A 14061-nucleotide genomic window follows, 5' to 3' on the forward strand; every position below is an offset into this window, starting at 1 on the left:
CTCACTGAGGACCCCGGGCTAGGCGCCGCCGCCGGCTCGTTTACCCTTTTCCTCAGCCGCCTCCTTTCAACCTTGTTCCCCTCGTCGGCGCGGCCTCTGGTGCAGCGGCGGCGGCGGCTCCCGTTCCTACCGCAGTTCTCTTCCCTCCTTCCCTCCCCGCCAGATCCCCGAGTTCGCCCACCATGGCTTTACTCACTGCGACCGCCCGGCTCTTCGGAGCTAAGGTGAGCAACTAGGAGAGCGCGCGCCGTCCCAGGGTGGGGCTGAGGCGACTGCAGGCCCTCTAGCGCCGGGGTCTCCCTCCCCTACCCAGGCGCACCCCAGCGCATCTTAAAGGGGCCCTGCGCTTGGCTGGCCGCCAGCCCTGCGTGGCGCTCACAGGGTCATGTGCTTCGCTGGCCTCCCGGCCCCTGGGGGTGTTGAGCTCTGCACGCCCCGGCCTGCGGTCTTGGGCCGGTGGGGAGGCCGGACCCAGCTGTCACCCTGCCTGTCTGGGGTGGAAGAGGCGGGGATGCTTGGCCTTGGAAAGAGAAGGAGTGGAGAACATAGGTGTTGTGTTCCATTGGAGTTAGGGAAAGAGCCTGTTTGGAGGAAGGGGCGGGGTAAGAGAAGTGGCAGGGGTGAGCAGGTGTGCTCACTCTACCCCTGGGCCAGAGCTGGAGCCTTGGCTAATTTCGGCTTCTGCTTTTGTAGAGAGGGCCTTGTCAGTTTCTGAACTGCCTACTTCCATTTCTCCAACCCAGTTATTTAAGCCTTTAGTGACCAAGCATAGCAGTTCCTGCTAGAGGAGTGCTACTCGGGTCCTCTTTGTCCTTGGGACTGTTGCACTTACTCTTTATATAGGAGGAGCTTGGGTGGGGTGGAGTGCTTGTGTGAAATCTGCATGATTATCACATATGATTGGGGGAAAAACCTTTCTGGTTTTTTCTCCAAACTGCAGGCTGATAAGTGAAGATATTGGGCAGGAAATAGTAATTCCAAGGTTACATGACCGGTCCTCCTAGTTGCTCACTCAGGTTTTGCTGTTGCTCTTAAGTCTGCTCTACCCAGGAGAGATTCCTCTTATTCTTTGGGGCCCCTTACTTGACTTTTGCTGCCGTTGGAATCATAGGAATATTGTTGCAGGTAATGGTGCTTTCAATTTCATATTGCCAAAATTACTTTTGTTTCTGGGCAACTTGGCTCCTTAAACAGAGAAACTGGTGTGCCGAGGGAGTCCCAGCCTTCTAATCCAAGCAGGGACAGTCCCACAAGTGACCTTGACTCCTGCAAAGAACTTATACTTTCTCTTCTGCAGACAGATTAAAGTTGCCAGCACCTGAGGGGAGGAAGGGAAACCTTAGAATTGTTTTGGCTTACTGTGTTATCTTGCATGGTTGGTGATAAGGTGAAGCATGTAGGATTTACAGGTTTTTCCAGGTACTCAGCAGCAAGGTGGAGGCTGATCATTTGGGAGATACTTGTCTTACCTGACGGTAGTTTCTTCTGCTGCCAGGGAACAGGGTAAGGAAACCTCTTGGGAAATGAAGCAAGTTCTAGATAGTGTTTTGGCAGAATAGGGGACACTATAATTAGCTCATTCCAGAGCTGCTAACGCAGACCGGATAATCTAACCCTACAGTTTGCAAAAGCCTCTAGAATTTACATTCGAATTTATTTTGCCTCTTAAACCTCTGAGGAAACTCAGAAAGCTTCTGGGTTGACAGGGCTACCTAACTGTAGTGATCATTACTGTTTTGTTTACTTTCCTGTTAGAGACGGACCTGAGGATCCCCAAACCCTGTATATTGGAAGCCATTAGAAGGCTTTCGACCCTTAAAACTAACAAAGCCTAACAGATTGAGGAGTAGAAACTTTCTGAGATCTAAGCAGTTAACAGCTAGGATACCAAGAAGCCTTTCAGTTTGTCCGTATTGCTAGCACCTGCCTGAGCTTTCCAGATTAGTCTGCAGTTTAATGGTACTCAATTTTACTTTTGCTAGTAAGGTAGGCTTTAGAAGGCAAAAATAGTCTTCTAGCCTGCTACTGTGATTCTCAAGGTCAGGTGTAGTTCGCGTTTCTGAGAAATGTTTTTAACCTTGCTAAGAGACACAAATACTAGTCATTGTTCTGTTGTTCCACCCTACCCACTGTCAGGTAATTTAATGAACACCTGAGTTGGAGAGACCACCTCATTCAGAGCCTTGAGATTATTTTGACTTCTTGTTTACCTGAATGGATTTCTACTAAGCAGTGGCTTTAGTATTAGCTGTGGGTGCCTTAGCTTTGTGCTGTAAATACTGTCTTTTCATAGGTGATCTGCGTTGGGAATTAGAGTAGGGCCACCAATTAACTTTTGGATTCATGCCAAAGTGACTTAACCAACCCTAGTTGCTTCTTGTATCATTGAGAATTGCTCCTCCAAGCTAGGATGTTTGATAACTTAGCGTGAATCAATCCAGAAGTGTTTCTAGATTATTCCTAGACTTTCTCAAGACTCTTAATACCCGTGATTCCTCTACAGCAGACGTACACCACTGCACATCTCTTCTATAAATCCTAGTCTGAAATTGGGTTCTACAAAACTGAGTCAGTTTTGTCCTGTGAAGTGTTTGTTAGGCTTAAAGCCCCAAACTTTTGAGGGCAAGCACTCAAATCTCTTTGCCTTCATTTTGATTATCAGCCAACCCAAAGTAATGGCAATTCCTTGACACTTACTAGATGGACCAAAGATGAAAAATGGAGAATAAATCCTCATCATGTGCTAATGGTGGTATGATTGCATTTGTTCTTCCTAGTGGTCTTTAGATTGGTAGCAGGTGAATGCATGGGTGTGGGGAGGCATTGAGGTGAGCCGTGGTGAAGTGGATAATCAGAGAAGGGAAGGCTGGCATTCCTAGTTCTTAGAGTCCAAGTGGGCAGAAGGCAGGAAACCAGACTTGGTGGATCTCCCTAAAGCCACAGAGTAATTCCTTCTGCCCTCTTTTCAGTGTCCTATGTGATAGAGTTGAATAGGATTTGAGTGAAATTAAAAAACAGTAGTGAGGCAGCTTTAGCAATGGCTCTTAGGATCTGTCTTTCACTTCTCCCTCAACTTGCCTCAATTCCTATATTTCTTTTAACATGTTACCATTTTTAAAAAAATTAATTTTACTTATTTATTTTTGGCTGCATTGGGTCTTCGTTGCTGTGCGTGGGCTTTCTCTAGTTGCAGCAGGAGGGGGCTACTCTTTGTTGTGGTGCGCAGGCTTCTCATTGCAGCGGCTTTTCTTGTTGCAGAGCATGGCCTCTAGGTATGCGGGCTTCAGTAGTTGCAGCACGTGGGCTCAGTAGTTGTGGCACACGGGCTGAGTTGCTATGCAACATGTGAGATCTTCCTGGACCAGGGCTTGAACCTGTGTCTCCTGCATTGGCAGGCAGATTCTTAACCACTGCGCCCCAGGGAAGTCCTTAACATGTTATCATTTAAAAAGCTCTGGGCTTCCCTGGTGGCGCAGTGGTTGAGAGTCTGACTGCCGATGCAGGGGACACGGGTTCGTGCCCCTGTCCGGGAAGATCCCACATGCCGTGGAGCGCTGGGCCCATGAGCCATGGCCGCTGAGGCTGTGCGTCCGGAGCCTGTGCTCTGCAACAGGAGAGGCCACAGCAGTGAGAGGCCCGCGTACCACAAAAAAAAAAAAAGCTCCGTAAGTAAGTTCACAGTGGGCGTCATCACCTGAGGTGCTTCTTCACATTGCACATTCATGAATCCTACCTTCAGATTCTGATTCAGCAAAGGTGGGATGGATCTGGAAACTTGTATTTTTTCAAGTGTCTCATTTGACTGCTTGGTGATCCCCTCCAGTTGGGCCAGTAAAGCCACCAACTGTGTTTAATGTATATATGAAGCTTTGAGTGTCTTGGCTTTTTTTTTTTTTTTTTAGTGATTATTTTTAAATGACTTTAGAAATAACTATTCTAAGAAATAGTCTGATTTAGACTATTTCTCTGGGTTTGTCTTCCTAGGCTTTTTTTTCAAATGCCTTAGGAAAAGTTTCTTGTAAATCCCTGAAACAAAGCATTGTAAGAACTAGTAGAAGTGAGGGAACAGTTTCTAGTCCCTGAAAAAGTAGTACAGTGACAGATCCTATATACGTTATTCAGTAGGGTACGCTTAGTGTGCACATAATAAGTAGATGTTCAGCAACTATTTGTTAAAGAACAGTAAGAATTTCTCTGAAAGGAAAATTAGGACTCGATTCTTTTCTGAGTCTGAATTGGTGTCCTTTCCCGTCTTCTTCACTGAATAATCAGCAAACCTTTAGCGAAGGGTCTGTTAGACAATGAGAGTTTGGCAGAATTATTAAGGAAACTCTTGTGAGTATGAAGGGCATCACAGTATGAAATCTGAAGATTGCTCAGGCTATTAAGTGGCCTGACCCAAGTAGTGCAGGCAGACTTCCAGTATCACCATTGTGAAACACAGATGTTAAATGGCTTTAGTTCTCTGACCTGGTTCTGGGGAGAGAGGAGCCTTTGTCCTATGTGTGTTCTTTTTCACTTAATGCAAGTTGTTTCTTCTTCATTGGAAGCCTTTGCAGCACAAGATTTTTCCTACAGTTATCAGTGAATTATATTTGCTTCATCAACCAGTTCTGCTGGCTTGGCAAGCTCTGATCTTTTGTTGATGACGGACAAGGCTCTAATAAAAACAGGAGCATCTCTCACAAGATTTTTTTTAATTTTTAAATTGAGGTATAGTTGATTTACAATATTATATTAGTTTCAGGTATACAACATAGTGATTCAACATTTTTTAGATTATACTCCATTTATAGCTGTTATAACGTATTGGCTATGTTCCCTGTGCTGTACAATATATCCTTGTAGCCTATTAATTTTATACACAGTAGTTTATAATCTCACAAGTTTGTTGTTGGAGCTCCTGGATATGTGGCAGGATATGTTCTGAATGTGCCTAGGATAGGGAATCAAAGGAAATTTGGCTTTTCTCATGTAGAGTAAGGGTCCTAGATGTGGATCAATGATGATAATAGGCTAGGAGGAATAAGAGAGAAATAACCACATTATTGAGTAAGTGCTTATCCAAATGGTATTCTACTGTTCCCAGAATTTGGGGGAGAAGGGAGTAGTTTTTTTGGGGGGTGCTGTGCTGGGTCTTCCTTGCAGTGCTTGGGCTTCTCCACAGGCTCCACAGTGCGTGGGCTTCTCTCTAGTTTGGCTCTCTATTTGGGGTGCGCGGGCTGCAGAGCGCACGGGCTCAGTAGTTGCAGCACACGGGTTTAGTTGCCCTGTGGCATGTGGGATCTTAGTTCCCCGACCAGGGATTGAACCCGCGTCCCCTGCATTGGAAGGCAGATTCTTAACCACTGGACCACCAGGGAAGTCCCGAGAAGGGAGTAGTTTTAATTGATTTTTGTTAAGTGATTTCGCCAATACCCTGTTCCAGAAATACCCTAAGTATTTTAAGCAAATCTTTGGCAGAATTTCCTGCATGTATTATTTGTCCTTTTCCTCCCTTGGCCCTTTAAGATAGAGGTTCCTTTAATTATATTTTTCCATCCTAACATAGCACATTTGAGAGCTACAGCCCATTTCTATCAATAATAGCCAGCTCACTAAAAGAGTTATTGCAAGGGGTGGCAGCATATGAGGTTTGAAAATCCTTTTAGTGATTGTGATACCCCCATCCTGTAGAGAATCCTGGCCGTCAGACATCGCGAGCCAGGCCCTTATCCTTGGAAGTAGCTCTCTCCATCTCTCACCATGAAGGAGCTGACCTATTGAGTGAGGTGACTGCCTGATTCACCTGACAGGTGCTGTTCCAGTAGGATGACTTCACACGTGGCATGCAACCAGAAGCCAAAAGCCCCGCTGCCACACCTCCAGAACTGGGGGAGGAGCTGGGAGGTGAAAGTTCAGGGATGACTCAGAGATTTGTAATCTGCCTGTTGCATCTGTGAGTGTAGCTTGGATGTACTATACAAAGCCATTTAGCAGCTTTCCTTGGCAGCCAGGAGTAGATGCAATGAGGTATGTAGCCTAGGATATGACAGTCCTCTAACATCTCCTGTCTAGATTTGCTTGCTGGTGAGGATTATGGTTAGTTAAATTTGTTTCCTATCCTTGAGACTCTTCTCTTGGTCAGGAGGCCCTTAGGAAATTAGGGCTTTATTTCCTGTTCTACAGCTAGAGGGAATTATCCATTCTCCCCTTCCTCAGGCTTGACTGCCTCTTTCCTGGAATCCAACTCCACGAGAGAGTTGTGACACGAGCTGGTAGGTAATAGGCCAACACATTTCTAAGAAACAAATATTTATTGATCTCAGCTATACAGAAGGCACTGTTCTAGATGCCTTCATGCGAATGATTTCATATCGTCTACTTGTCTACCCTGCAGTTGGCTTTGTTGTTACCAGTTTAGAGGTGTGAAAATTGAAACTAGAAGTTAGGTCATACAGCCATGGTAGCACAGCAGGATAGTGGCAGAACCTGGATTTAGGACTTGACCCTTGATAACACCATATCCCAGGCTCTTTATATTCTACCTTTCTGCTTCCTTGCTTAATGCTTTAAACCATGCATGTTTCTTAAACTTGATTGTTCATAGGAATCACTTAGTGAGTTTGTTGAACTGGAGATTTGGATTCAGTAGATCTGAGGTGAGGCCCAAGATTCTGCATGTCTGACAAGCTCCAAGTAATGCTTATATTGCAGGCTAGGCATTCATATTTTAAATAGCAAGGCTTTTGAGTACCTTTACGTATATGTCCTTGTTGGAGCCTTAGGATCAGACTTTGAGCTAAGTAGCTTGAGTATTATCCTAAATGTGGAGAGGGAAAGGGAAACAGTAGTTAGTTGTTTGCTTTGGATGTCTCAGTTATTTAGTAATGGAGCTGGGACTAGAACCCAAATTTCCTTTCCTAATTCCAAGGCATGTGCTTTGTGTTCTGTCTTCTACATCACTAGATAAAGTTGTCCTAACTTGAATTTTTCCTATTCTAGCCTTTTGGGTGGTCATATCAATGAATTGCTGCTTTAAAAATCCTTCATATTTCTTTAGTTTTTTCCCTAGGCTGCAGGGTGAGCTAAAATATGACTAAATTTGACATTGAAGGGTACTAGAAAGTGGCCATACTATTTAATTTTCTACACTTGTTATATAACAAAAAGAGAGCACTTGCTGTGAGTCAGGCATGGTTTTAAGTAAATATTGACCTAATTAATTCTCATAGCAATGCTTTGAGGTAGGTACTATTATTGTTCCCATTTTACAAATATTTTCTCAGGTCCTTTCTCTCTCTCTCTCTCTCTCTCTCCCTCCCTCCCTCTCTCTCCTTCTGGGACCCGTATAATGCGAATGTTGGTGCATTTAATGTTGTCCCAGAGGTCTCTGAGACTGTCCTCATTTCTTTTCATTCTGTTTTCTTTATTCTGTTCTGTGGCAGTGATTTCCACCATTTTGTCTTCCAGCTTGCTTATCCGTTCTTCTGTCTCACTTACTTTGCTACTGATTCCTTCTAGTGCATTTTTTATTTCAGTTATTGTATTGTTTATCTCTGTTTGTTCTTTAGTTCTTCTAGGTCTTTGTTAAACATTTCTTGTATCTTCTTGATCTGTGCCTCTATTCTTTTTCCAAGATCTTGGATCATCTTTACTATCATTACTCTGAATTCTTTTTGGGTAGATTGTTCTCATTTTACAGATAAGGAAATTGAAGCACAGAAAGATTAAAGGACTTGGCTAGGGTCACACAGCCAGAAATCTAGTAGGAACATAATATACTAGCTTTATTCTATAGCTACATAGCCACGCTCTCCGCAAACTAGCATTGCTTTGCAAATTGGAGATCTGGCTAAGAAGTGTTGCTGATGGAGGTTAGGGACAGTTGAGATCAGCTCTCCTTAAGTTACTTTTGAGATGCCTCATTAAATGGCAAAGACACTCTCTACAAAGGAAATTAAGACTTTGCTGGTGGTAGAAGTGGGGTGATAGTTTAGTTCCAAGTTCCTCTTCCCTAACCATTCCTTTAAAGTAACATTCATATAAAAAGATCTGAGAATTGAGTATAACTAAGCAGCAGTCATGACCTATCTGACGCCTTTAAATGATGTTTCATTCTTACAGCTTTGTTAGGTGACCTTCCACCCTTTTCTTTCCAACTTCTTTTTTTCTTTTTTTTACCTTAAATGAAGTAAAAGGAGAAGGAGGCTCATTGATTCTAGTAGTTCTCTCTCACAAGGGGAAAAAACTGTTTTTGTCTGGCTCTCATTCTGTCTGCTGAGCTTGGATAGATTTTTTTCTTTTGCCTAAGATGTAACTTTAAACTATTCTTCTTATAATCCTTCCTCTTGCCAATGAAGCAGCCAGCCATTACAGAAACTTCAGCATGGTTTAGAAGTGGAAAAATTATCATTATGGAGAGATTTCAACTTCTTTTTTCTCTATGATGGTATGTTTCCCTATAGCCTCTTTAAAAACAAAACAGAACCACAACAACCAACTACCCACAAGTAAAAGGTCTGTTGAGTGCTGATGTGGTCTCTGGGAGATAGGGCCTCTATTATAGGGAATCTGTGGGACCATGGAGCATGGAATAGCTTGAACATGGTTAGCACTGTAGAACAATAGTTTGAATTTATTCACAAGTTTTCCCTTGTTCACTTTTTGGTGACTAGTAAGAAAAAGCAAAGTTCTTTCTTTTTTTTTTTTTAATTAATTAATTTATTTGGCTGCCTTGGATCTTCGTTGCAGCACACAGGATCTTCGTTGAGGCATGCGGGATCTTTAGTTGTGGCATGCAGACTCTTAGTTGCGGCATATGGGATCTAGTTCCCTGACCAGGGATTGAACCCAGGCCCCCTGCATTGGGAGCGTGGAGTCTTAGCCACTGGACCACCAGGGAAGTCCCCAGGAACGTTATTTCTTGAGTGCTGCGTCTGGCTCCCATGCTCGCTGTGTAAGATGAACAGCATAAAGGGCTGTTTGTGCTGCCTGCTTTCTGCCCAAATGGTCCTCAGTGAGCTAGAGGAGATTGTTTAGGAAGTTAATGAAAGGAGTTGCAGGCAACCTTGGTTAACAAGTTGAGGTGTTCTCCCTTTGTTTTAGGGCCATATTAGCTTGTTTTCTGCTCTCTGAATTTAGCTTTGGATTGATTCTTTCTAAAATAACATTTTCTGAAGGGTCTCTTCCCTTTTCATTTCTCCCTCCTGCCCCAACAGAAAGAGGGGTACTAACTTCTAAAAAGCCTCAGGCCCTACTAACTCTCACCTTAGGCATGTAGTGTTTTGGAATTTATACAGTAGCACTAGTTCAAATGATTTTCAGCACAACCAGACAGCAATGCAATACAGTCGGCTCTTTGTGGGTTCTGCATCTGCGGGTTCTGCATCCACAGGTTCTGCGTCTGTGGGTATAACCAACTGTGGATCAAAAATATTAAAAAAAAAATATTCCAGAGAGGTTTCCCTGGTGGCGCAGTGGTTAAGAATCCACCTGCCAATGCAGGGGACACGGGTTTGAGCCCTGGTCCGGGAAGATCCCACGTGCCGTGGAGCAACTTAGCCCGTGCACAACAGCTACTGAGCCTGCGCTCTAGAGCCCATGAGCCACAACTACTGAGCCCACGTGCCACAACTACTGAAGCCCACATTCCTAGAGCCCGTGCTCCGCAACAAGAGAAGCCACTGCAATGAGAAGCCTGCGCATTGCAACAAAGAGTAGCCCCCACTCGCCACAACTAGGGAAAGCCTGCATGCAGCAGCAAAGACCCATTGCAGTCAAAAATAAATAAAATAAATAAATTTAAAATTCCAGAAGGTTCCAAGAAGTAAAACTTGAATTTGCCACGTGCTGACAATGATTTGCATAACATTTACTTTGTATTTACAACTATATAGCATTTATAGTGCATTAGATATTGTAAGTAACTTAGAGGTGATTTAAAGTATATGGAAGGGGGGCTTCCCTGGTGGCTCAGTGGTTAAGAATCCGCCTGCCAATGCAGGGGACACGGGTTCAAGCCCTGGTCTGGGAAGATCCCACATGCCGTGGAGCAACGAAGCCTGTGTGCCACAACTACTGAGCATGCACTCTAGAGCCCGCAAACCACAACTACTGAAGCCCACGTGCCTAGAGCCCGTGCTCTGCAACAAGAGAAGCCACCTCAATGAGAAGCCCATGCACCGCAACGACAAGTAGCCCCTGCTTGCCGCAACTAGAGAAAGCACGCACACAGCAAGGAAGACCCAACACAGCCAAAAATTTTAAAATAAATAAATAAATTTGAAAGAAAAGAAAGTATATGGAAGGGGACTTCCCTGGTGGTGCAATGGTTGAGAATCTGCCAGCCAATGCAGCGGACACAGGTTCGAGCCCTGGTCTGGGAAGATCCCACATGCCGCAGAGCAACTGGGCCCGTGAGCCACAATTACTGAGCCTGCGTGTCTGGAGCCTGTGCTCCGCAACAAGAGAGGCCGTGATAGTGAGAGGCCCGCGCACTGCGATGGAGAGTGGCCCCCGCTTGCCACAACTAGAGAAAGCCCTCACACAGAAATGAAGACCCAACACAGCCATAAATTAATTAATTAAATAAAAATAATAAATAAATAAATTTTAAAAAAAGGAAAAAAGAAAGTATATGGAAGGGGACTTCCCTGGTGGTGCAGTGGTTAAGAATCCGCCTGCCACAAGCATGTACCATGGAGAAAAGACAGCCTCTTCAATAAGTGGTGCTGGGAAAACTGGATAGCTACATGTAAAAGAATGAAATTAGAACACTCCCTAACACCATACACAAAAAGAAAACTCAAAATGGATTAAAGACCTAAATGTAAGGCCAGGCACTATAAAACTCTTAGAGGAAAACATAGGCAGAACACTCTATGACATACATCACAGCAAGATCCTTTTTGACCCACCTCCTAGAGAAATGGAAATAAAAACAAAAATAAACAAATGGGACCTAATGAAACTTAAATGCTTTTGCACAGCAAAGGAAACCATAAACAAGACGAAAGACAACCCCCAGAATGGGAGAAAATATTTGCAAATGAAGCAACTGACAAAGGATTAATCTCCAAAATTTACAAGCAGCTCATGCAGTTCAATATCAGAACAACAAACAACCCAATCCAAAAATGGGGAGAAGACCTAAATAGACATTCCTCCAAAGAAGATACACAGATTGCCAACAAACACACAAAAGGATGCTCAACATCACTAATCATTAGAGAAATGCAAATCAAAACTACAATGAGGGGGCCTCCCTGGTGGCGCAGTGGTTGAGAGTCCGCCTGCCGATGCAGGGGATACGGGTTCGTGCCCCGGTCTGGGAGGATCCCATATGCCGCGGAGCGGCTGGGCCCGTGAGCCATGGCCGCTGGGCCTGCGCATCCGGAGCCTGTGCTCCGCAACGGGAGAGGCCACAACAGTGAGAGGCCCGCATACCGCAAAAAAAAAAAAAAGAAAAAAGAAAAAAAAAAAAAACTACAATGAGGTATCACCTCACACCAGTCAGAATGGTCATCATCAAAAAATCTACAAACAATAAATGGTGGAGAGGGTGTGGAGAAAAGGGAACCCTCTTGCACTGTTGGTGGGAATGTAAATTGATACAGCCACTATGGAGAACAGTATGGAGGTTCCTTAAAAAACTAAAAACGAACTACCATACGACCCAGCAATCCCACTACTGGGCATATACCCTGAGAAAACCATAATTCAAAAAGAGTCATGTACTACCAGGTTCATAGCAGCTCCATTTACAATAGCCAGGACATGGGAGCAACCTAAGTGTCCATCGACAGATAAATGGATAAAGAAGATGAGGCACATATCTACAATGGAATATTACTTGGCCATAAAAAGAAATGAAATTGAGTGATTTGTAGTGAGGTGGATGGACCTAGAGTCTGTCATACAGAGTGGGGTAAGCCAGAAAGAGAAAAACAAATCCTGTATGTATTCCATATATATGGAATCTAAAAAAAAAAAAAATGGTTCTGAAGAACCTAGGGGCAGGACAGGAATAAAGATGCAGATGTAGAGAATGGACATGGGGACACGGGGAGGGGGAGGGGTAAGCTGGGACAAAGTGAGAGAGTGGCATGGACTTACATATACTGCCAAATGTAAAATAGCTAGTGGGAAGCAGCCACAGGGAGATCAGCTCAGTGCTCTGTGACCACCTAGAGGGGTGGGATAGGGAGGGTGAGAGGGAGATGCAAGAGGGAGGTGATATGGGGATATATGTATATGTATAGCTGACTCTCTTTGTTATAAAGCAGAAACTAACACGCCATTGTAAAGCAATTATACTCCAATAAAGATGTTTAAAAAAAAAAAAAGAATCCGCCTGCCAGTGCGGGGGACACAGGTTCGAGCCCTGGTCTGGGAGGATCCCACATGCCGCGGAGCAACTAAGCCCGTGCGCCACAACTACTGAGCCTCCGCTCTAGAGCCCACGAGCCACAACTACTGAGCCTGCGTGCCACAGCTACTGAAGCCCGTGCACCTAGAGCCCTGCTCTGCAACAAGAGAAGCCATCACAATTAGAAGCCCGCGCACCGCAACGAAGAGTAGCCCCCACTCACCCGCCACTAGAGAAAGCCCATGTGCAGCAACGAAGTATATGGAAGGATGTGCTTATTAGGTTATATGCAAATACTACAACATTTTATATAAAGAACTTGAGCTTCCTCGGATTTTGGTTATCTGTTGGGGGTAGGGGTCCTGGAACCAATTCCCCCTTGAATACTGAGGGATGACTGTAGTTACTAGAAAAGGTGTCTCTGACCTTTTGGTGAAAGGAGGAGAGGTGTAGACTTTATCCACAGTGTGTGTGTGTGTGTGTGTGTGTGTAATCTTTAGTTTGCATGGTGCTTCCATATCCACTGTAATTTAATCATCACAAGGCAACCCTGTGAGATGTGTGGTAGATATCAGCACCATTTTATAGATGAGGACACTGGGGCTTATTTTGACAATCTCATTTTATCTTCAAAATAATCTTGCGGGGACTTCCCTGGTGGTCCAGTGCTTAAGACTCCGTGCTCTAATGCAGGGGGCACGGGTTCGATCCCTGGTCCGGGAACTAAGATCCCACGTGCCGTGCACAGCCAAAAAAGAAAAAAGAAAAAAAATCTTGTGAAGAAAAGTCGACCTCCTTGCCTCAGTCCTTATAACTTGGTAGTAGTATAACTGGTTGTCTTTTTCTTTTTTTTTAAACACTACAAGTTAGGTATTATTTTTATTTTTGTTTATTTATTTGGCTGTGCTCGGTCTTCATCACGGTGTGCAGGCTTCTCTAGTTGTGGTACATGGGCTCAGTAGTTGTGGTGTGCAGGCTCTCTAGTTGTGGCCTGAGGTCTTAGTTGCCCTGCAGCATGTGGGATCTTAGTTCCCCAACCAGGGATTGAACCCGTGTCCCCTGCATTGGAAGGTGGATTCTGGACCACCAGGGAAGTCCCTGGTTGTCTTTTTCAAAGGCAGTGTTGAACTTTCTGTTGCAACTGAGCAATCTTCATAGAAAGTTGTTTTTCTTGGGGGGAAAAATTCATCTCTAAACATAGCCTAGCTACACTGTTTATATTTACAATTGCCAAGATATGGAAGCAACCTAAGTGTCCATCAAGAGGTGAATGGATAGGGCTTCCCTGGTGGCGCAGTGGTTGAGAGTCCGCCTGCCGATGCAGGGGACATGGGTTCGTGCCCCGGTCCGGGAAGATCCCACGTGCCGCGGAGTGGTTAGGCCCGTGAGCCATGGCCGCTGAGCCTGCACGTCCGGAGCCTGTGCTCTGCAATGGGAGAGGCCACAACAGTGAGAGGCCTGCGTACCGCAAAAAAAAAAAAAAAAAAAAAAAAAAAAAAGATGAATGGATAAAGAAGCTGTGTTGTATTATACAATGGAATACTACTCAGCCATAAAGAGTGAAATTTTGCCATTTGCAGCAACATGGATGGACTTGGAGTATATTATGTGAGTGAAATAAGTCAGAGAAAGACAGATACTGATTACTTATATGTGGAATCTAAAAAAGAAAACTAGTGACTATAACAAAAAAGAAAAAGACACTGACATAG

The 14061-nt window shown here is 44.4% G+C and overlaps 1 protein-coding gene across 1 annotated transcript in view; it reads left to right on the forward strand.

The window, feature by feature from the left end:
* CS (citrate synthase) overlaps positions 1 to 14061 on the forward strand; it is a 27852-nt gene continuing 13791 nt past the window's right edge. The window contains exon 1 of the mRNA XM_060112563.1: positions 1 to 224. Within this exon, the coding sequence (XP_059968546.1) occupies positions 183 to 224 (42 nt within the window). The 5' untranslated portion in view covers positions 1 to 182. The remainder of the gene's footprint in view (positions 225 to 14061) is intronic.

This window comes from Mesoplodon densirostris, chromosome 11 (assembly GCF_025265405.1).
Source record: "Mesoplodon densirostris isolate mMesDen1 chromosome 11, mMesDen1 primary haplotype, whole genome shotgun sequence".
NCBI lineage: Eukaryota > Metazoa > Chordata > Mammalia > Artiodactyla > Ziphiidae > Mesoplodon > Mesoplodon densirostris.